The sequence below is a fragment of the Phoxinus phoxinus genome (assembly GCF_949152265.1).
Source record: "Phoxinus phoxinus genome assembly, chromosome: 14".
Lineage (NCBI taxonomy): Eukaryota > Metazoa > Chordata > Actinopteri > Cypriniformes > Leuciscidae > Phoxinus > Phoxinus phoxinus.
Genome location: NC_136889.1, coordinates 18,442,716 through 18,467,011, shown reverse-complemented (window position 1 = coordinate 18,467,011; position 24,296 = coordinate 18,442,716). Strand labels below are relative to the sequence as shown.

Sequence of the window (24,296 nt, the reverse complement as noted above, 5' to 3'; positions counted from 1 at the left end):
TATCTTTAATAAATTACCAGTCATCCATGAATATGATTTTTGCCCGAGTCCCGTCTTAGTCTCCACCGGCTGTAGAGGTGAAGACAACAACTCCCATGATTCTGCGAAATCAAGACGTCATCAAGTTATGCCTTTGTTTTGAAAATGCTACCTCTAGTGGTGAAAATTACATAGTGTGCCTTTAACCAAGACAGAACGTTCTGAAAACATTTAAACTGGTGTTTTGATTGTTTAGGGAACATTAAATAACTTTTTCATAACTTTATGGATATGTTAGAAAAACATTATTTGAACATTTAGTTATCTGCAGTAAGTTTAAAGTCTACAATGAACAGTGAAAGTTCTGAATGCACATGTAGAGTACATCAGAAACAGAAATGAGTTTACTGTCGGTCTCATGGTGCGCCACGTCCAGTGTAAAAATTATAACTTCTATTTGATTTTGTTGCGCTGTGGCATTTGCGTCTGACGCTCTGTCAAAACTTTTTTTTTTTAAAGATTTATTTTAGGTGTTTTTGCCTTTTATTGGACAGGACAGTAGCTACACAGGAAGCGAGGTGGGAGAGAGAGAGGGGGACGGGATCTGGAAAGGTCCACGAGCCGAGACTCAAACTCGGGTCGCCCGAAGCGCAATGGCGCTACATGTCGGCGCACCCTCCCACGAGGCTATCGGTGCCGACCTCAATCAAAACTGAGCTTTTTTAATAGTGTAGGGGCTTCAACAGGTGATCTAATCTAATGCAGTAACATTCAGACATTTTAAAGGCATTGTGCACACAAAAAGGAAAGTTAAAAAAGTGGTTACGCTTTTTGAGAAGAAAGAAATGCTCCACAGAAGAAATAAATTCATACGGGTTTGGATGGAATGATTATATGATGAGATGGGTAGACGATGACAGAATTTTCATTTTTGGATGAACTATCCTTTTAAGTGTGATTTAAGTGTACAAATACATTTGTGTCTACAATGCTGTGTATTCAGAAACGTAAACCAAAAGTACAAAGAAAGCATCAAACAGATGCACATTTACTGTTGGTTAAACATTTAAAGAGAGCAGTCCTCGCTCATCTGTCTTCTGATGTATGGAGCTCTGGCTCTTCTGCGCAGTGTTCTGGGGACAGAGACACTAAACAGGCTGCTGTGGTTTAGTGAAGTCAGGCCCCCTGACAGACCGAATCTAACTGTGACTAATAATAAATACAGTTCAGTGATGCTCAGTGTGACAGAGAGGATGAAGTTTGAGTATTATTGATAAATAAGCAGTGAGTGCGGCTCAGTTTGATACAGTGAGACATGCAGCTAACAGCTGTGTCCTGCTCCCTAAGGGGCAAAACAACCAGTTTATCCTGTGGATTTAGTGTACAAAGACACTGACAGACCGATACTGCAGTGTTCCAGTGCTTGAAGCTGCTGATGTCAGGGATCAAAGACTCCCTCATCCTTCTTCAAACACACACACACACACACACACATTCTCCCGTACTGCTGTTCTCAGATCCTCTGAGTCCCATCATAAGTGACTCTGATGACATCTGGTCTGTTGTTCTGTTCCCAGAGGCTCTCTGTGTTTTCTGCTTTCTGTTTCCCCGTGCTGATTAATTCCAGTGATCTGCGAATGAGACTTGGTCTTTCCTCTGTTCTTCTTTTAAACATTATCCCTGCTTCGGTTCATCAGGATGGTGAGGAGACCTTTCAGCAGGCAGACGAAGATTAATGTGTGTATGTGTTTCTGGAGAGTGCAAAAGAGACAGCAGTATAATAAATGTGTAAGTGTGTGTTTCAGGATAAATGCATGCATGATATACCCCTTGGAAAAAAAAAACCCCAGAAGGAGTGACAGAAAGAAAAAGAGAGATAGAATAAAAAATGTAGATGATGAGGAAAACTGATATTCAAATTATATATTAATTTCTTTAAATTAGAAAATAAAACACTTGTGTTCATTTTAAGTGATTTTTGGCATCACATTCAGAACGTTTTTAAAGATTACCTTCAACAGAGCTGGGATGATGGAAAAGGTTGTCTAAATGTAGAAATAGAGAACATGAGCATGAACAATTAAATAATTGATATATGTTTGCCAATAATCGATATATAATTTTGATATATTCTGCATTGCTCATTTTAATATGTGATTGTTTTGCATCGATAATGACCTGTCCCAAATGGAACCCTAAGGCCTCACAATCTTCCGCCGAGTCCACATCTTCGCAGATGTAATGCCGCTTTGACTGTCAGGACAGAAGTCAGCTGGGCTTGTGGGCTCTGTAAAAGTGTGCATCGAGGGTGCATATCGACCACAAAGGTGGCGCTTGTGAGTAAAACCTAAAATGACAAATGGGTTACCCTACTGTTTTGTGGACTTAACGCGCACGCGGCGGCCATTGTATGTCCACAAGACAGTGCATCTGAAATCGCAAACTTCCCTATTAGAGTAGGCTAGGTGAAAAATAGTAAAACTAGGTGAAAAATAGTAAAACTAGGTGAAAAACAGGCTTTTCTCAAATCACATGATGTCAGCATGTTAATGACAACATGGTGAATGTAGCCTATTACGTGCAGATTGCATTCATACTCCACATATTCATAGAACGTAGCCTACTTTTTTATCGGTTGCAGACTTAGGGTGTCTGTATACACACCTGTCTTGTTTGGTTCGATTAAATCGAACTCAAGTTCGTTTCCCCACTTGGTGCGGATCTTTTGGGCAGGTGCAAACAACAAGCACACTCGGGTGCGGACCAAACAACCGTAGCGACTACCGAGACCCAGCTGAAGAAGTGGTCTCGGCCCGGTTTGTTTAAGGTGTGAACATGACCCGACCCAATTGTAAAAAGCACTGCGCCATTTTTGACAGGGTCAGATTATGTAATTTGGGGCGATGAAATACCTAGGGGTGCAACGGATTGCAGTTGATCTCCGTACGGACCAGGCCACACGGGTCGGCACGCATTTGATTTGCAGATTAACTACCAAATTTAACCATCAGTGAAAGTTTATAATTTGGACGTGGTTTGTCTTGCCAATTTACACATTTAAACAATATCAAAACCAGAAGAAGAGCGCGTTTCAGATAGCACTCGAATAATACTAACGTCTAAATACCCGTCTCGGCAAGTATTCTCTTATGTCATAGTTGAGAAAGAAACCAGATGTTTGTCATTTTCTTCGGTCCGTGCATTCGGTCTTAAAGTGACAGTAACCACACAATATTCCTACTGTTGTATGTGTCATTAATGTTAGTAAAACAACAAAATACAGCCTTAACAAAGATTAAACTATATTTAATTTCTACAGTGAACGAATAGTGTTTTTTTACATTTCGGCTTAATTATGGCCTACCTGAATAATACTGTTAGACTTTGTTATTTAGTAGGCTATTCATCTCTGATTGTAATTTGTGTATTTGTTCTTATTTTATTATTAACTGTTCACTTAATTGTTTTTAATAATGTTTGAACTTTAAGCATGCTCTCTCTGCCGCAACCTTCTTGCAACTTCATCTTCACAAAATCCCAATTACAACATTGTATAGATGACATTGTATCTATGATGCTCATAAGTTTTTTCATATTGCGTTAGTAGCTGATAACACTAAATCAGTAAAAGATTGCACTATGAAAGATATCCATAAATTGCCTGTTTTTGCACTTCCTGCTTGAGAATTGATGTCCAATGAATGGATGACACACGTGTGATTTTGTTAAAATTTTTTGGTTCACTTGCAAAAAGGGCAGTGTGAAAGCGAACCACACCAAACTAATCAACATTGTATTTGGTCCAGACCAAAGCAAGTGAACTAGCGGACTTTTCTGGTGTGAATACACACTAAATAAGTACTCAAGAGAGTATGCGATTTGTGAAGTAGCCCATACAGTAAGTGCACGTGTGCCATTTGGGTCAGGGCCTAAAGAACTTGCCAGACCTTGAAACCCACATTGGTCAATAACCGGCCACAGGAAACGACTGCTTGACTGACATGTAAAGTGATCAATCACAGTGTGTTTTTGTTTCCAAATGCAGTAAAAATGGTGTATTTTAATCATGTCACTAAGATCATATTTGAAGGTTGAACGCACCACAATGTCATCATCATCAGTGTGAAATACTGACTTTTTTTTTTAGCCCAGAATTGCCGTGTTGGGAGCATGTCAATAAGAAAACAAGTCAGGCATAATCAATGCAAAATCTGTAGTTATTTTGTTGAAATGTATACAATTAGCTAACCTTTTCTTTTTTCAAATTTGTACTAAATACAATATTATTTTACAATTACGCTAGAACATATGACAATTCAGCACCTTCATAAATCGAATAAAAACGTGCAAAAATAAATGAGCAAAAAGTGAAAATTATAAAACAAACAAAAACAACTCTGTACTCTGTAAGACTTCATTCACAACTTTCAAGCATTTAAGGATTCGGTTCAATCAACATTTTTGAAAGCACTTTTTCACTTTCCTGTGGCACACGTTTGATTTCTCTGGGAGGGTTGTGGTTGTGTGCATCTCATCTGTGTGAATGGGGAGTTTGTGTGTGTGTATGCTTGTGTCTGCGTTCATCTGTAGGATGTGGAGTACTCCTCTCCGAGCTGATCTGAGCTTTAGCGCTCCTATCACTCAACGAGGGGTCCACTTTAACCCTCTCTTTTATTAATGGCCACCCAACATCGAGCTGCAATAAGGACATGAGAAACGGCAGAGAGGGGTAATTTGTCGTGAACACGGCCAAAGGTCGAGGAGTTCAGACGGGAGAATCTTCTGGGCGTTCCGGAGAGATGGTGGATGAGAGGACGACAAGGGGCCAAACTAAACATGCTTGGCTGTCTCTCTATATCGCGCTTCTCGAGGTGGATCTGGCTTAATGCCAGGACACATTAAGAGAGATGATGACAGACAGAGATAAATAACCAGAACATTAATCATAAAGAGAGAGAGGCCAAACAAGTCAGTAGAGAAATGAAAGTAAGAAAAGGCGCGAATGAGGCAGATGACAGATTCAGAATAATGGAGATCTGCTCCAACCAAGACAACAGAAGCCGGAAACAACAACAAACGAGTTCTTTTTGAGGTAATATCTGACAGTTTTGAACACTAAACAGTTCACAATGCAATGCAAGGAATTTGAGGTAGTGCAGTGAAACTCAACAGAGAAACACAAGACCACCCACAGCTGGTGTTTGGGAGCGTTTCCTCAAACCTGCTACCAATTTTGCTCCTAATCTTCAGCCCTGACCACCTCTGGCTTTTCTGCTGGTGTAATTCATGATTTCAGTGGAACGTGGATTCTGTCTGGCAGAACGCAGCAGCTCACAGTGTGATAAGCAACACGCATTGGGCTACTTTCAGATATTGCTTCTTTTTAAAGACTATTTGTGGTTTTCAGAGGAGTCTGTTGGTCTATGAGTCCATGGAGTTATTTTGAGATACTGAACTGCTATATTATGGTCCTAACCTCTTGTTCCGCTAAAGGGGGAATCCTGGCCACAGCGATGACTGTGAATCCACAAATCTGGGAAAATAATAAATAATTCATGAATCAATTGCTAGCTTGGCTGCACCTTCTGCACTGTTGATGCAATTTAGAATTAAAATACTAATATGTACCTCCACCACATCGGAAATGAAGTATATGTTTTGGTTTTACATTTTTGGAATAAAAATCTTATCTTTTGTCTTGGTAGGGCTAATTTTATAGACATAATATTTTCACTTTTTTTGTACAATGTGAAAATCACTTCTATATACTTATGGAAATGACAGTAAAATATATTCTGCTGACAAATCATATTTACCTTCATTTACCTTTAACTCCTTTGGAGTACTTCACATATTAGTCTCATATTTTATATTAAAGGTATAGCGGAGGATTTTCTTTTTCCGGGTGGGTAGCCTATACTATTGGTCCACCTAAGTGTCAATCATTCTGGTGATATGTTTACGTAAGGCCGTTCACACGCTGGCGTGCGCTAAAAGCACATGTTGGGCTTCCCACTGATGCCGCAGTCGCGAAGATTCTACTAGACAGGTAAAGTTTGTCATGCTATTTTGAGAAATCCATTTAAAATCACTGCTAGTAGGCGTTCCCTCTCGGTCGGGAGCAAATAGAAATTGGAGAGGGCGGGTCTTTTCTAAAAGTAGGAAAGATCCTCCGCAATACCTTTAAGCTCTTTAATGTTGTCTCATTGGTAAACAGATACACTAACTTTTAGGGGTGGTTCGGTACTAGGTTCAGACATCACGGTTTGGTAGGAGTTCAGTACAATGGAGGGAAAAGCAAAACAAAAATGCAGAAGGCAATTATTTTTATTGTGCATGTCTCAGTCTGTAGGCCTACCAGTGTCATACAGTCTCTCCCCTGAGCTAGCTACAACAGCTTGCCCTGAAGTGTGTTAAGTAAGATGTAAACAAAATAAGACAATCAGCAATAAACTGAAAATACATCTCTTATGTGCGGACGCACGAGCGCACGAGCGCGAAAGTGCGCGCGGCAAAAATGTCGTTGTTGCGGTGTGGGTGTCGTGCGCGTTGGGTGCGCAAGGCCCCATTACGCGTGGCGGTGTGCAGGGCACGGCTTTTTTTGTAACAGCGCTCGCGGCTCCGCATCCGAAGATGCACGACTTCAAGCCGAATCTGGCCGAGCATGTAGCCTACATCTCACCGCACAGGCACCCAGTTCTTGCGTCTAAATGAGTTGCTTACATTAACAAAATTAGCCTACAATAGCAGATAAGCCCTTTAAATAAAAATAAATGGCCAAGTTTTATAAAAAAGGTACACAAAACTAAATAAAATGTTTAGAAATTATGTAAGATAACCATGATTTAGTTGTAGGTTACGTTCTTCATATCCATTTTATTTTCTAATGTCACAAGGAATAATCTGGTTTACTGCTTTGCACGATTCTTTTGTCTAGTGTGGTTTTGGTGTAGCCTACTAAAGTGTACTAAAATAAACATTCACGAGTGTAGCTACCTTACTTCTAATTCGTACGAATTTTACGAGGTGGCTAATTCGTACCAATTCATACGACCTCACTCGTACGAATTTGTACGTTTTTTGCTAAATCGTACATATTTTACGATTTGCCAAAATCGTATGAATTCATACGAATGACCTACCCCTGACCCCGCCCCTAAACCCAACCGTCACGTGGGTTTAGACAAATCGTACAAATTCGTACGAGTGAGGTCGTACAAATTCGTACGAATTAGCCACCTTTTAATCACTCGTACAAATTCGTACGAATTGGTCGTGAGATAGCGTTGGACAATTACACCGAGTTGCACGCACCCTGTCATTTCAAAGAATACACCGGCGTGCGCGAAGTATAAATAGGCCTACCTCGTCCATTTAGGGAGGCGCGCGCGCAGTAGGCAGGGCTACAGAAGGAACCCGCGTTTCTAACAGTAGTTCCGCATTACATTAATTAATTTGCACGCGAGTTGTATTTATTTTTATACCGTGTATTCTCTGTGTAAATGTGAAAACCGTGACGCCCGTACCGATTCGGTTCAATACGAATACATGTAGCTACCGTTCCACCCCTACTAACTTTACAAACAACCATATACAGTGGAATTGTGTTGGAAATGACAGCACAACTGAGGGACAATATAAACCATATTCACAATAATTGTTTTAATAATTTATGTTTATTGTTTAGATTATCAGTTTTGAAATGTAATAATATTTAGGCTATAGTGTAAGATGTAGTCTGGGCAAGAGCAAGGGTAAAACAAAATCTATTAATAAAAGTCATGAGAAAATAAAATGCATAAGGCAAAAGGCATACGTTTCAAATAACTTCATTTTATATAAAAAATAAATCTATTAATAATTTTAATTAAAATCTTGACATGACATAAAAAGTGCAGAACGTTTTTTAGGGTACGTGGGACTCCTCTCAGGCCTATACTTTCATATGGTATGCTTCAAATCATGCAATAAAAGCAGCATTCTTTTCATCACCATTCTGTAATTATCCCATGTCAGACCTCATTGCCACAGCAGCTGCGGCCAAGTCCAGGACACCGCTTTGGGTTTGAAGTGTTTCTGTTTTGTGTCCTATTGAGAGACAGTTTGCATCGGCATTCTCAGGATGAGTAAAGTTCGCTGCAGTCAGACCACATGCCTGAAGACGCATGTCATCTGCCTCTTTGACCCAAAATGTCGCAGCCACTCTAACAGTGATGTAGGAAAGTGATGAGGTATGGGCCTTGTTTTGTTTCTGTACCCTAAAGGGATGATGGGAGAACTGCCAACGCTATCTCACGACCAATTCGTACGAATTTGTACGAGTGATTAAAAGGTGGCTAATTCGTACGAATTTGTACGACCTCACTCGTACGAATTTGTACGATTTGTCTAAACCCACGTGACGGTTGGGTTTAGGGGCGGGGTCAGGAGTAGGTCATTCGTATGAATTCATACGATTTTGGCAAATCGTAAAATATGTACGTTTTAGCAAAAAACGTACAAATTCGTACGAGTGAGGTCGTATGAATTGGTACGAATTAGCCACCTCGTAAAATTCGTACGAATTGCCGTGAGATCGGGTTGGAACTGCAGGCAATCACATCTGTGGTATTTGGAAAAATAGCACACTTGTGAGAGTGATATTGCATTTATGAAATAATTCAGTAATCAATTATAATGCTAAGGAACTTATTTTAGACACCATATTTTCAGTCTGTTTTGTTGCGCTAACAAATGTTGTATCTCTAAGCAACACACAGGCCCTGTCCCAAATGGCACACTTCATATGCACTTTTCCGTCTTGTGGACTTATGCCGCATGTGCGTGTCCGTTAAGTACATGAGGCCGTAGAGTGTCCCATTTGTCATTTTAGGATTCAGAAGGGTGCTCGCGAGCGCCCCCTTTGCGCCCTCGATGCGCACTTTTGCCGAGCCCACACTGATGCGAGCTCCGCAGCAGACTTCTTCCCGACAGTCAAAGTGGCGTTACTGTATGTCACGAAAGTGCAGACTCGTAGGAGGACCACGAGTGTTTAGGTTGCCATTTGGGACAGGGCCACAGTGGTGTTTTGTTCCTGAATTAATCAGCATTTGCAAATTAATTAGTCGAGCGATTCACTCATAAATACAGTAATCACTTTTTTTCTTCCTGAATGAATCAGCGTTTTCAAACAAATCAGTTGAATGAACTATTCAATGATTCACTCATAGTCACTGTTTCATTCTTTAATCAGTGATTTTTAATTAATCAATTAAATGAATGATTAAACACTCATTTAGTTTCTGAATGAATCAGTCTGAAATGAATCGAGAAGAATCCAGTTTTCCCGTAGTCCTTTTGTCTAGAACCCTGTCTCGTCTTCTGTCCAAAAATATCGCTTCATCTTTAAAGAATGATCCACTTTTACGTACGCCAGGTGACCTGAAAATGCGGAAAAATTTCCATTACAGTTTTGCGAAATATTCCTTTTTGGAATTGTCTGAAAAACCACCTCATGCAAGTGTAAAAAAAAAAAAACGCTTTTGCGATATAGGAGTTTTTGAGAAATTGACATGTTTCCATTGGGTTTTTTTTCAAATCGCAATTTCAACTAGCGCTATTTGAAGGGTAATGGAAACTCACTCTTAAATTCAATTTCACCACCTACTGGCGTAACGATAACCTGCACATAGAGTCATTGAAAAATACCCACCAACGCTTATACATATTTGGGGACTGAAACTATTTAACTATTTTTTTATTTTTTTTTATTACAATTTCACAATGTAAACATGCATCAAAAAGCTTTAGTATCTTATTTAATTTTCATTAAACTAAATTGTAAGGTTCCTTTAATTGCATTTATTTTACTTACTTGATTACCTTGACCTGTATTATTAATCCTATATGGGCAACTAGTGAATGTTCCCTATGTTTCTTGTCTCTCCCAAGACTCACCACTGTACAAGCCTTTTCTCCCTTGAATTCTTTTTGTGTATTTGCATTACATAAATTTGGTTTCGGCAGCCTGCCAATATGTTGACCGGGCCACCCTGAAAAGTCCTGGGGCTCCCTAAAATATGACTCTTCTCTTATCTGTACTATCATCATCCTGGTCATGCAATCAACCAAAACCACACAGAGAATCCGAAATTCATTCTTTCATTCGCATGGACTGCTTGAGCCATTCTCAGACTGAGATTTAAAACTTAAGTTGTGCTTGTTTTGGAAGCTTCGTATGTTTTTACTTTCACAAGCACTTGGACGGAAAACACCCCTCCTGCCTTCCACATTTCTATCTGCGGCAATATTCAGAATTTGTAAATCATGACAAAATGGAGCCCCAGAGTTTACATTAATGGCTAGGGTCTCACTTTAGAGCATTTGATCGAGCGATATTAAGAGTTTCCTGTAAAATGATGTTTGGATCCTTGACTGTTTTTTTCCCACAGCTCAGAGATCGCCTTCTATGACAGTTCATCTACCGTGCTGGATTATAATTATCTCCCATCTGTTCTGATGAGAGTTTTGGATGCTGACAAGCATTAGAAAGTAAGAAAGATGACAGGGCTCTCAGAGGTCATATATGATTATTCACGATTTGCTACATTTGTTATTAGATTTTCTGCTTTGAGTCCAGACATCATGGACTCACATCACACTATCAGTGGTGATTTACATTTTATTTACTCTCATGTAGCAATTCTAAAGCCAGGTTTTATCATATGCATGAAAAAGCATATTTCGCTCCTGATTTTCACTGTGACCTGTTAAGACAACATATATGCCTTTTATATTAGCATAGTGAATGATTTCTCAATATTTCATGCTGAAGTCAAATGGATGACATTATTCAGGAGCTGCATTTTAAATAATGTTGTTTAATTTCAGCTGCCCCCCCTAAGGGACCTTTTGAATGTTACGTTGTTCTTTTAGTCAAGAATTTTGGGATTTACCAGTCTGGTCAGCATATAAATCCACACGCAGTCCCAAGCAAACCATCCAAAAATGCACTGCTTGTACAATCTGTGAAATGTCTTGAGTTATCAGTTTAAGTTTGGCTTCAGGAAATCTACACATTTCCCATGAAAAGATTTACACCTCAGGAATCATTTCCATGTGTGAATAATGTGATCGAATAATGCTGAAATGTTTTCCTTATCCTGCTACATACCAAAATATTTCTTCAAACCCAGAGAAAAACTCTTTTTGTTTTGAAGAGTGTGTCAAAACACAGGGCTCCACCTCAGGGGAAAGACTTTACCATACGTCTGTACACACAGAACCCATGGCCAGGTCACTGCTCCAGAAGACCAAGCAATCAATCAAATTACCTGGTAAAATAAAGAATAATAAATAGTTTGAAAAGATGTTTTCGTTCACTGCTCACTCAGCTTCTGTGCCAGCAGATCTGTATTTGTTCCATTGAAAGTGTTTTCTCTCAAGCTTTGAAAGCTCATGTGCAGTCATCTGGAGGAACGGTTCAGGCTGGGCTGAAAACACAAAGGTTGCAGGTTTGATCTGAGGTAGGGGTGTCCAAAAAAAGTGGGGAATTACCAGAATCACAGGCTTTCTGTTATCATTTTTTTGTATAATTTAGCAAGGCACTTGCATGGTCCCAACCAGGCAGCCTGAGTCTGCTGTTGCACTTGCGTCATCATTTTTTTCAGGACACCCATTTAACACAATGCATGAAACATTTAGGAGCCTAATGAGTTAAGAGGTAAAAAAATAAATAAAATAAAATAAAATGTTGTGTTAATTATAGTTACAATATATCACCCAAACAAAGTTTCCCTCCAGTCGATTGTCTTACAGTGGGCCTCATATGTTATGAATCTTAAATAACCGGTTATATTGTTGTAATTAATTTTTTCCACAATATCATTATTAAAAATACAAAACTCTCTTGTGGATATGTATATTTAATTAAGAATACACAGTGACAAAAAGTTTTAAAATATATTTTTAGAATGGTCTGCTTCAGATGTCTAATGAGCTTGTAAATATGATTGGCTAATCAAATCAAAGAAGGCGTGGCAGGAAGCGTCAAAACTGAATAGGCGCGTCGCGTGCTGCACTGCACTAGAAGCTTTTGTGAACATTGATGTGTATGTAATGTAAGTAGCTAAACATGACATATTTTAGAAACGTATTACGACAAATATGTAGCCTAATATCTGATAGTAATATCGAGTGATGGAAACTGCTCGACTTTCGTTGTCAAATTACGCCATTTTGAATTGAATCTTTCATGTAACGTTAATTCATAATTGATTGTGACCAGACAAGAAACAATCAATGAGCAGATTGTATTTAGGCTCATATATAATATGATATAATATCTCACACATCAGTTGTGGTAAAAGGAAGCTCAAGCATGTTAGCTTGATGTGCGAGAAGCAACGAGTCTCATGTTATGCTGCAGGTTTGAGCTTCTGCAAGAACCAATTAGTTTCATTCTCATGTTATGCAGCACATTTGAGGTTTGTTTTCCGCATCAAGCAGGTTCGGTTGAGCTTCTGTTTATGTTCGCTGATCAATGTTTAAATGTAAATAAAATATTCATATGGATTAGTTTTACGATCTCTTTATGATTTTTTTTGAAGCGTCAGTGTGTCAGTTATGGTGGGACAGAAAGCTCTCAGATTTAATAAAAAAATATATCTTCATTTGTGTTCCGAAGATGAACGAAAGTCTTACAGGTTTGGAACGACATAAGGGTGAGTAATTAACAGAATTTTATTTTTTGGGTGAACCGTTTAATGTGCGTTCTTAACCCTAACTTTTTACAAAACAGACAAGCCAGTTAGCTAACTTCTTCATCCAATGGAATGGATTCAATTTGATTATATAGCCTAGTATTCATTATATCATAGATTAAGGTCTGTTTTTAATGCATTAGTGCTTTGTGAAAAAGTGGAAAGTTGAGGAATCAAATTACATGATTGTTTAGAATGTTTTAGACATTCTGGTGCCATCAACCTGGCAACGTGTTCTGTTGCTCAACAATCACAAGGCTGGAAACTCTCTTTACTGTGAAAAATAACGTGCATTCATATCTCCCTTCCTTTTCCCCCTATCACAGAAAACAAACACGCAGAATAATAAACGAGAAAGGAGTTCTGTGTTTAAGTTGGACGGGATGTCTAGCACAAACGGTGGGAAAGGATGCTGGCTGCAGGTTTGTACTCCGAGCAGAGCTGAGGTGAGCAAAGCAGCACAACCGGAGAAATGCTTTAGCTAAAGCCAAACCACGAGATAAGATACAAGGGCTTTGCCATGAATCTTTATATACTTTTGGGTGCTTGTTGAGTGATATTTTGTCATCTGGAGGAGGAAAAACAGGGCAAAATAGAAAAAAAATCGAGGTGAAACAACTTAATGTGATTGCAATCAAAGCATCACTTTGTTTACCAGCTTGGCATTCTGTCGCTGATGTGGCACCGTTTCGAAACGCATCATTTAAGCCATTAACTTTGGTAATTTCCCTAATTTTCTTTATTTCAAATACAAACAGTCTCCAGGTTCTATGGCCAAGCACTCCGAGACCTCCTGTTTCACAGGGAGCTATCAGATGAATGCTGGGATATCTTAGGGGCTTTCTGGCTGATCGGAACATATTCTAAATGATCCTGAAAAAGCCCTAATAGCAAACACAGGTGGGAAAAGCATTACGAGCCCATCAGGACTGCTACCATTCTCACAGAGACAGCTAACGCTAAAAGAAAACATTCAAGGCAATCATGATGAAGAGGGAAAGAGACGCAGTGTGAGAGGAGTGTGTACTTTCTTTGTGAAGGAAAGTAGTTGAATTGTACTGTAACAACTCCTAGAACGGTTAATTAGACGGTAAGTGAACTCTGAAAGCAAAGCGGGCTATTGCTCTAATTCCAAAATTGTTCTGCTAATGAGCCTCGCAAAAACAACCATCAGACTACTTTTCAATTACATAAACGCGATTGAGCTGTAGTTAAAATCTGAACTATATCATTTGTACAGTGCAATATTTATTTATTAGACCAAGAAGGCTCCCAAAAGCATTTTCTTTTTAAAAGATAAAAAAAGTACTGCAAAATTACCATGATAAACACACATAATTAAGAATATTTAACAGGAAAACAGTTTATAATTGGTAGTACCACACACATAGTTATATACAGTAGATCAGAAATACTGTCAAAATCCATAATCACTTAAAATATCTATGAAATAAATAAATAAATATATATATTCCCTATATATAAAAAAAAAAAAAAGATATTTTTTTACATTTTCAGTGATCATCATCATTCATCAAAACTTTTTTATATTTTATTTAAACAATATAGTGCATATTCAGAATAGAGATACTAATATACTTTTGCTTTGTTTAATGCATCTTTATTAAGTTCTGTAACTGAGAATGCCTTTCCACTGATCTTCCATAAGAGAAGTGAAAATCAAAAGCAGTGTTACTGTTAATTCTTTCACCTCTAACAGCAGAAAGGTAAAACAATAGAGCAGGATTTGGTCAGACATGTTTAATAGTATGTGCACACAAGCTCAAAGACAGTTGCATCTAGTCTTACCCAACATGTGATCATGTGTAGGTTTGAAATCTTTGAAACTGTCTACCAGGATTAATTACTAAATCAGGAAAACATGAGATGAGAATAGATGAGAATAAGTTAAAACACACACACACACACACACACACACACACACACACACACACACACACACACACACACACACACACACACACACACACACACACACACACACACACACACACACACACACACACACACACACACACACACACACACACACACACACACACACTTGTTATAGCAGAACTAACAATCTGCCAGTTGCAACTGTACAGTTATTATTTCAAATGCAAAAGTAAATATGAATGGCAAAAACGGCTCCCTCCTGTGGATTAAGCATGAGTACATTTTGCAAGTTTTTTTCCCAAGACTCAGTCTTTTCAAAATACTTGATGGTAAAAATCTGTAAGTTTTATTTTCTGCCAGATCTGAAATAATCATGGACATGTGAATTAAATTCTTAAGTCTGTAAGACTCAGGTTGTGATGCCCACCATCACTTCACTGATGTCCCACAGTTTCTTGGCCACCTCCTCATCTGTGGCCTTAGCTAACAGCTGTTCCTCAAGACAGTTAGCAAAGCACTTCCCTTGAACGCCGTCCACATCTTCAGAGCAGGCCAGATAGATAGAAGTCTGCGCACCCTCCTCAGGGGACTTGAAGAAGGCCCGTGAAGCCAGGTTAAACAGAGGCTTCACCAGCAGCGGGATGTGGACATGTCTGCCCAGGTTAGTCCTCACGATCCCTGGGGTGAGAGCGTTTACCGTCACTCCTGTGTCCTCAAGTCTGTGCGAGAGCTCCAATGTGAAGAGAAGGTTGGCTAGTTTACTCCGTGCATAAGCGAAAGCTTTATCGTAGCTCTGCTCGCTGTTCAGGTCATCAAAGTTTATTTCGCCGTACTTGTAGAGTTTGGAAGACACCACAATGATGCGACTAGGAGCGGAACGTTTCAGGAGGTCCAACAGGAGGTTCGTGTGCAGGAAGTGACCTAGATGATTGACAGCAAACTGCATCTCGAACCCATCTTCTGATTTGGTGTAAGGACACTGGTAGATTCCAGCATTGTTGATCAGGATGTCAATTCTTGACTCTTCCTGTTTGAGATACACAACAGATAATTGTTAATGTATGCAGTATTTCAGAATACAAGAATGACAAGACAAAATAATCACAACTCTAGCAATCGCTAAAACTTTATTATACTCTATTTGAATTACCATTCTCTCCTTTCTTTGCCTATTTTTGTTTATGCAAAAGATTTTAAAACAAATGGACCATAGATAAAACAGAAATACACAATTAAATATTTACATTGAGCATAAACTGAAGTGGGCCATTACTCAGAGGAAGAACATTAAGCCCTAGTATATATGCCATAACAAATATATAGAGTAGACCGGGCTAGTTAAAATTGAAGTTGTAACAAGTCCATTTATTTTACATAAATGTGTTTTTTCTAGTAATGGTTTTGTACATTAGACTTTCAAAAAAAATAAATAAACACATTAAGAAATTATTCACTATGCCCGGTCTTCACTTTATATTTATTTTGATAGACAAAGTTGCAAAGGCATTTCCCCCCCAAGATTCACATTTGAAATGCGTTTCATGCGCGCGCACGTCGCGCGGTCACGTGCACTTCCCAAACTTCTCGAGCATGCTACAGACAGTTCACATAAAAGCGCATGACGCTTGTAGTCACTTTGTCGGTATTGTGCTCCAGTTTCTTGTCGAAAACAATTCAGTCGTACCATGTTATGCGTGCCTTATATATATTTACTACACAAGAGTAACAAACACTGTGCTTGGTTTGGTACAGTAGCCTACCTTGATTATCTCTTCGCAAAAAATACGGACCGATTTAAGCGACGCCAGGTCCATGAGTTTTATCACTAGTTCCCCTTGCTCTGGTCCGGCCTCCTGCTTGATCTCCTGGGCTGCTTTCTCTGCCCGTTCTCGGTTTCTACATGCCATGATCACCCGGCCCTGACGTCGCAGCAGCTCCGCAGCCGTGGCTTTTCCAATGCCACTGTTTGCCCCGGTCACGATAATAGTTTTGCCGCGCAGCATATCGATGACTTCATCAAAATGTTAATAATAGGTAATATCTGCTTCACCGCTGATCCTTCTGGGGCCATCAACAACGTCCAGTTCACGAACAGGTTTGTAGGCGTAAACAATCACGCATGTGGGAAGCAACCGGAATGTTATTGAACTACATTACCCAGAAGTCGTAGAGGGTTCAAACGCAATGCATGTGTATTGCTTTATTTTTTTATTTAGTAGCAATAACCACATGCATTCCTACACAGATGAACATGGCTTAGAGTTTAAGATTATACGTAAATATTATCATTACTTCTTCTCTTCAAATACATTCATACTATATTCTATATTCAAATACAATCTAGCAAATAAAAAATAATCTTACATTTTTTTCCAAAATCTTTTTCTATGAAATTCCCAAACAATTGTTTCCCCAATAATTCTTCAAAAGAATTTGTACAATTCCTCCTACTACTAACTACTATTTATTTTCATTAACATTAAAGGTAGGGTAGGTAGGATTTATATAAAAACTTTTTACCAAATTTGATTAAACTTTCTATATATATCAATGCATAATTAAAATGTAAGTACTCTGATAAAAAGAGTATAAAAATCGAGTGACTCTAGACCGTTTAATCTTCATTAAACACAGCTCATTATTTCCATTCGGGACGAATCACAGGATTGGCTTGCGCGACTGTCACTCTCCGTCGCCATGACTACCGCCGTTATTACTGGCTCTGCCCACGTGCGCGCAGTCGCGCACCCGTTTTTAGGTGGGAGTGAATGGAATTAATGAGCTGTGTTTAATGAAGATTAAACGGTCTAGAGTCACTCGATTTTTATACTCTTTTTATCAGAGTACTTACATTTTAATTATGCATTGGTATATAAAGACAGTTTAAACAAATTTGAATAAAAGTTTTTTTTAGACAATTCTGAGCCTACCCTACCTTTAATAGACATGAAGGTAAGGTATAGCCTTTATTAAAATAACAGTTATATTATGTTTAAAGAGAGAATGACCACTTGTGGGAAATTTATTAAAACGTTTGTCTAATTGGTCAAGTATGTAAACTCACATCTTTGTGGGCTCTATCTATATCTGGCCTCTATCTAGGCCTAGAAATCCATGTTTTAGAACTACAAACTGAACAGCTTTATTTAGGCACAAAACATCAACCACAAACCACATAAGATCACTCATTTAATATATCATCATAATGAATAAATCCAGCATTTATAACAGTGATCATCAACACACTTTTTTGTTTTGTGGAAAATTAAATATAGACATTTACACTTTATGGTAAACACAAAGGGGTAATATATTCTAAATACAATATATCAACTGTTCTCCACATGCTTGTCCTCATTTCATCATTTACTCAGGGCACAGTTTGTGTATTATTGTGGCAAGGTCTGTCAGGAACACTGGTGGCAGGCCACACACTGATAGTGAGGGAAAGTACCTGAGGATCGAAATGCAACATCTAAAATAATGTAGATAAAACTGTTAAATTTACATTGGATAATAAAATCTCACACTATAAATCAAATACAGTTGCAATATATGTTCCCTGAGGTATATACATATTCAATATTAAACTCTTGATTAAACATAATATAAAATTGGAATGATCAAGGCATAATGGGTGGTAAACACTTCTAATTGCACATTATTCTCTCAAAAGAAAGGGCTGAAGTTTGAAGTTTAACCTTACAGTGCTGTCAGATTAGTACAGTACGTAATATGTAGGTCATTTCAAGCACAGACACAGTAGCTTCTTTGTATTTATATTTCCAGCAATCCATTTAACTTAAACCATCTGTACAGATCAAGGTTCAAAATATTCTCAGGAGCAACCAAAAATAAATAAATAAAATTAACTTGAGGGACCTAAAGAGATGGGACTTTTGATAATCATCAAATCATAATTTTTTTTCCTCTGCACCACTTGTTTCTATCCGTTTCCCCTTATTATATTTCTGTCCAATTCCATAGGGCACATGAGCAGCGATCGTCCCGAGCTCCTGGGCACCCTCGATGTGAAACATCTGATCATCAAAGAAGATGTGTGGCCTGATCTTATGAAGGAGAGGCCCCTTAGGAGCCCCAGCCAAAAAGAGGGCCTCGTCTACCTCCAACCCCCAGCTCCGTAGGGTCTTCAGCACGCGGGCCCCAGCGCTGGCAGCACTTCGAGCTGTGACCAAGTAAGTGCGAATTGGGCAGTTGATTCTTTGGTCTTTTGCATAGAACTTGCGCTGGAGTTTCCCCAATGCTTCCAGGAAACATTTTAGGGGACCCTAGGAGACAAATCAAGGATGAAAAGGACTTTGCACCAAACATGAGGGAAAGCATGCACCAAACATGACAAGATGGATACAATGTTAGAATCAGAATGAATAATGAACATTAGTAGTCAACCAGTCTTAGTTTACCTGAGCAAGAGGCTTGTTCTCAAACTCTTTCTCATGCTTAAAAAATGTGTCCAATCCGTGTTCCTTCACGATAATCTCAGACTCGTCAGAAAACAAAACAGCATCCCCGTCGAAGGCTACACGTAGCTGCGTGTCACTGAGCTCGTTCTCACTGTCACATTGTGGCAGCGGCGATTCCTGTAGAAATGGCCATTTAAAACAAAGTTAGCTTCATGTTCAGCTCATTTAAAGCAAGATTGTTTGTTTTTTTCTGTATTGAAATTTAAATCCCAGTTATATCACAATGCATTAATTTTTTTTTTTAAGTACCTTCTTCGATAGCTTCCTGTACCTTCTTCGAATCTTTGGACAGGTAGAGGTTGGTCATGTAGGCCTTTAGGTAACCAATCGGACTCTCTCCACCCGTCATGCAAAATCTCTCTATATTTAGATCTGGAGAGAGAGAGAAGAGAATTCATGTAATTGTTGTTTGTATAGTATGCAGTTAATATGCTTTTTTTTTTTTTTCGTCAGGTGTGCTGTAAACCTTAAAAAAAACATTTAAATCACTGGACAGTTTTTCCAGACAGGTCTTTAGCCAAATTCTGTTCTGTCTGCCTGCACTGACATATTTCCTGTTGATCTAGGTCTGTGTAGAATAACATTTTAAAGAATATGACGTTGATCACTATCAAAGGCTAAATTGTAGGCTAATATATGTTGTTTGGTTTGAATAGTAGCCTTAGACAATCCTGTATAGGACTTCTGCGTCTGTTTTCTTTCCATTATGTAGTGATTGATGCTGTTGATGAGGCGAACTCCGACCTGGGCGTGGTTATTAGTCACCAGCACAATATCAAACAGCTCCTCGCTGTCTGGGTATAGTTCCCTCAAACGAGCATTTACGTTCATTAGCGCCTGTTGATTGGAAAAACACAAAGTAACTTTTAAAGGTGTGGCTTTGGATGCCTAAGAATATCCACGTTAGTCAACACTATTGTGATTTATGGTTGTTTAGTGCAATAGTATGTGCTATAAAACCGTAAAGGAAATAATCAATTACACAGAGTTCCTGGTAGAGGCACAGTAATGCTCTGTGTTTGAGTCCTGCCCTGCAATAAAAAGGTCTAAAGTCCCTCCATGAACAGAAGTGATGGCACACATTTGTTTTTCAGCATGCTGCTCTACATATTTTCCATGTGATTTGCATCAGTGCTATTTTAATTTGTCCAGGAGATATAGGCTGCGTCCCAAATACTATCCGTCCTAAATAGTATTCGAAAGTAGAATTAGTACGTCCCAAATCGTAGTATGTTGAAATAAGTGTTCCAAAGATACCCGGATGGTCTACTATTTCCGGTCAGAATCCGAAGTGCAGATCGATGAACACTCTAATGGCTAATATTGCCCATAACCCATCGCACGTTGGGCGAGGATTCGGTTAGAACTACAAACATGAGTGAAAAGTGTTCAAAAAAACTACAGACATGGAGGACGCGCAAGTCCGGCGTTATGTAGAGAGGTTTAGATAAAGGTTTGAGTGATTAATTATCCGTATCTAACCTGACGAAAATGTATTTATTCAATGTTGTCCACATTATATTGCATCTGCAGCAGCATTGTGAACTTTTGTAAAGACACGTTTAGCCATTAACTTTTAAATGCATCATTAGTCTATATTCAAATTCCAAACACATGAGGAGAGTCTCCGCATGAAAGACCCGCGACTGGCAGATGAACGTGCGACTACATTTCTCTCCGAAACGGTAGGAAATTAAATTAGATTGAATGGAGGATTTTAACTGTGACAAGATGATTGACAGGGCAGTTTACAGTGACAGGATGCACGCGACAGATCTGTCCGTTAAAGATGACGAAGTAGTATGTCTCAAAGCTTGGCTACTTTTTTGCTACACACTCAAAATTATATACTTTTTCTTCACAAAAAGAGTACATACTTTTAGGTCGTAGTATAAGTAGGCGAATTGGGACCCAGCCATAGTCATGATATAGTCCTGGAGATATAGACTATCCTGGAGATATAGACTATCCTGGAGATATAGACTATCCTGGAGATATAGACTATCCTGGAGATATAGACTATCCTGGAGATATAGATATCCTGGAGATATAGTCATGTGTCATAAAAGTGGCAAAAAAGTGTTTCAACCAGCTTAACTGACCAGCACCGACAGGTGTGTACTAGTCCCTGTGCTAGTATTTGTCACTTGTTAGTGTTGGCTACATGTAATTTGGATTGCAATGGCAATTAAATATTGCTTTACTAATTTTTAAAGAGCTGCCAAATCCATTGCTAATAAAAATGTATAACTGTACATAATGTATATTCTGGTCAGTGTTTACTACCGTAATCTAAATGTTTATTAGTTTTCTAGGTCGCTAGTCTTAAAGCTGAAGTCGGCAAGATTTTTTTGATCATATTTACTGAAACCGACACTATGCTCTGACTAAACAACATAAATCAGTCGGTTTTAGAAAAAAAAACACGCGCTTCTACCTCCACCTGGAGCCTGTTATTTGTTTTGCAAAAATCCACCGCTCCCGGTTTCTTCTAGTCCAATCAGCGCAGGGCTGTGTGAGATCTGACTGTCAATCACAGTTCGTGCACACGCCAAAGATCCCCCCTCGCGCACGTTACAATATCACATGGACACGCCTGAAGTTCGCAGGTGTGTTGGATTGTACAACGCGTGATGGCGGAGAGAAAAAGTGTACACGCACTGACGAGCTCGCAAACTAGATGGGGGGGGTGCTCGGTGGTAGTGGGGGAGGGGCATGAGAGTTGTAAACATTAAAAATGTTGGCTAAGTCCCCTCAATCTGCCAGACTTGCCGACTGCTGCTTTAACTACTTTACTGATGTTTAATACATTTAATGTTGAAAAGAAGGACATTATGTGAAGCTCTTTGAGTTGTTTAGTAAAGTCCTTAGTTTAAGGCATATGGTCCTCTTATTTTAGTTTTTTTTTTTTATGAAATAAAGGAGTTAGATAAAAGGTAATTAGATTTAGATTACCTCGAATGTGTATTATCTACATGAATATATTACTGAATATAGTTTTAGTCATGTCATTACATGTCATTGTAACCAATACCAAATTACATTTCTGGAGTAATACTGTACGTACCTAGACCTAGGTGTTGTGAACCAAGGTGTGTTGCACCTGTGCTGTTATAAAGTGCAGTTCAGTTAATAATGGCATCATGTTCTTGACAAGTGCTGGCGAAGGTAAGGTGAGTGTTATGATCAGACAATCAAATCTAGTAGCATGATCACTGATCAGTATGCATTGTGCTCTGTTACCTTAACGAAAGGAAACGAGACCCCTGGGGTAAAAAGCTGATCCTCCAGCTCCAGCTGATGCGCGACGTACCTCTCCAGCCCCTCATCTTCAAACACCTTCCTCTCCTTCACCATGTTAAACAGCGTGCGCGAGGACACCGCAATGGTCACTGCGTTGCTGGGTTTGGGCTACAAATCAAAAGCAGACAAATGTTTACAACAGCTGTGGTCGGACGACAAACAACCTGCACTATGTGGTCAGATACGTGCAGCGCTGCTGTCATTGGCGTAATGACGCACCATCTACACTGCAAGAAAATTCGCTTTCAGTGTAGACTGCTTTCTTAGATTATATTATACGGGTTGTCTAGTTTTTCGCGTCGCTATCACTGTAGATTGGGTATCGGATGGGGGAGACGCTGCTGTCATTCGCAGCTTGTTTACACTAACAATCGCTTACCGGACGGGGCTTCTTCGCTGTTTTCGTATTGTCAAATAATGCTTTGAGAGCTGCCCAGTCTTTTTCTTCGCTGTTGTCGGAGTTGGATTGTCCTCCTCTCTCAGTGTCTTCATGTTTGCTCATAATGTTGTTGTGGCAGGGACAGGGAGACCGACTCGACTTGTCCTGCGTCCCTTCTCCTCTCAGCATCAGCACGACGCTGTGACGTCACCAGCCATGGGCAAGTGTCTCGCATAACGATTTATGTTTAGGCCTAATCTTTTTTTTTCTTTTTTTTTGGTCAATTTCGATCATAAAAACAAAATTAATAAATAAACAATAAAAAATAAGCGTCTTGGTAAATGCACTGCATACTAATTAATTTTTGTTGTTGTTGTTGCTATTTACACTTGTTTTGTTTAGCTGCATTTTGCATTTGCATCAAAAAATCCTTTTCCTGAGAACAAATTTCAGCGTAAGTTACATGCTTAATAATACCCGCAGCATTATAGTCACTTGTCTGGTGTTCATTAAAATGCTGTTCCCAAATATGGTAGTCAGGTAGTTTCAGTTAGAGGACCATATTTAATTGTATTTTTGACTTATTTACTGAGAAATCCTTGTTAATTAGCCTCAGTCATGCATTCAACACAGGGGGGGTGTCATCTGGATAAATCTGGAGGTATTATTATTATTATGAAGTGCATTTTTGGTAAGTATCCACCCCCCACGTCATTGTATTAGAGGGCATCACGTACGTGGTGGTGGAATTTTTTTTTCTTCCCTCTCAAAGTTATTTGCGTACCCTCGCAAAGATTTGCATTCACACGCAAAACGAATAGGCTAAGGGTCCGTCAAGTGCAAATCCCAAAACCCTTCTGCACATTTTATGTGATAAAACATATTCAATCTTCAGTGTGATCGACACATGTACTGTCATCACACATCACTGCTCTCCTGCTGGTTAGGCTATACTACAAACTTAGTTTGATAAAAATGCATAATTCTTATGATTATTTATTATGAAACAAAATCAACAACTTCACCCTTTTTAGAAAAAAAAATATTCATTAATTTCACACTGTTATACAGTGTAATGGCATCAAATTCAGTAAGCAAATATAATGCAAAAGCTATATGGTACCAATATAATTTGTGTAAAGAATAGCCCTACTTATTTTTTTTTGTGCAATTACTTCCCAAACTAAGTGTTGTATAATAACTAACATTAGAGCAGTGATGTGTGAACTAAATTTGGTGTTACAGAGTTATTGAATATTTGTATAACTTTTTATGCAAATTTCACTGCAAAAGCAGTGTAGTATGGCCAGTGGGGCACCAATGATGTGCAAACTGAATTGGGTGACACTACAGTTTGTAACATTGAAGTTAATGACTTATTTTTGTAGTCACGTTTTTTGGGTTATATTGCACTTTGCAGATGGTGCCATTGGACTTGTCTCTCAGCCGCCTGCTCTTAGAGATCCATTTAGCCTATATTTATAAAGCTTGTTTGGAGGAAAAGCTGGTTGT

General features: G+C 38.9%; 2 protein-coding genes and 1 long non-coding RNA gene across 5 annotated transcripts in view; 1 reads left to right on the top strand and 2 right to left on the bottom strand.

Annotated features, from left to right (window-relative positions):
- Positions 1-12,020: 12,020 nt before the first annotated feature.
- Positions 12,021-24,296, top strand: part of LOC307010945 — a 91,379-nt gene continuing 79,103 nt past the window's right edge. For all 3 annotated transcript variants that reach the window (XR_013800313.1, XR_013800314.1, XR_013800315.1), the window contains exons 1-3: positions 12,021-12,077; positions 13,046-13,165; positions 18,606-18,814. This is a non-coding gene — a long non-coding RNA (uncharacterized lncRNA). The remainder of the gene's footprint in view (positions 12,078-13,045; positions 13,166-18,605; positions 18,815-24,296) is intronic.
- On the bottom strand, positions 14,256-16,786 carry rdh14a (retinol dehydrogenase 14a). The gene is made up of 2 exons (XM_079636106.1): positions 16,379-16,786; positions 14,256-15,645 (listed from the first exon to the last, which is right to left on the bottom strand). Exons 1-2 carry the CDS (start codon positions 16,619-16,621, stop codon positions 15,028-15,030), a joined length of 861 nt encoding a protein of 286 aa, XP_079492232.1. The 5' UTR covers positions 16,622-16,786; the 3' UTR covers positions 14,256-15,027.
- Positions 17,643-22,971, bottom strand: LOC307010943 (cytosolic 5'-nucleotidase 1A-like). Its single transcript, XM_079636105.1, is given in 7 exon segments — positions 17,643-18,907; positions 19,043-19,199; positions 19,201-19,219; positions 19,352-19,475; positions 19,811-19,939; positions 22,346-22,513; positions 22,785-22,971. Coding segments are annotated over 7 exon segments (1,095 nt in total). The 5' UTR covers positions 22,908-22,971; the 3' UTR covers positions 17,643-18,532.

Excerpts from the sequence above, each read along its gene's own strand:
- rdh14a (XM_079636106.1), bottom strand. The coding sequence starts at position 16,621 with ATGCTGCGCGGCAAAACTATTATCGTGACCGGGGCAAACAGTGGCATT. Across the intron at positions 15,646-16,378 it reads TTTGCGAAGAGATAATCAAG|GAAGAGTCAAGAATTGACAT; the intron begins GTAGGCTACTGT and ends TATCTCAAACAG.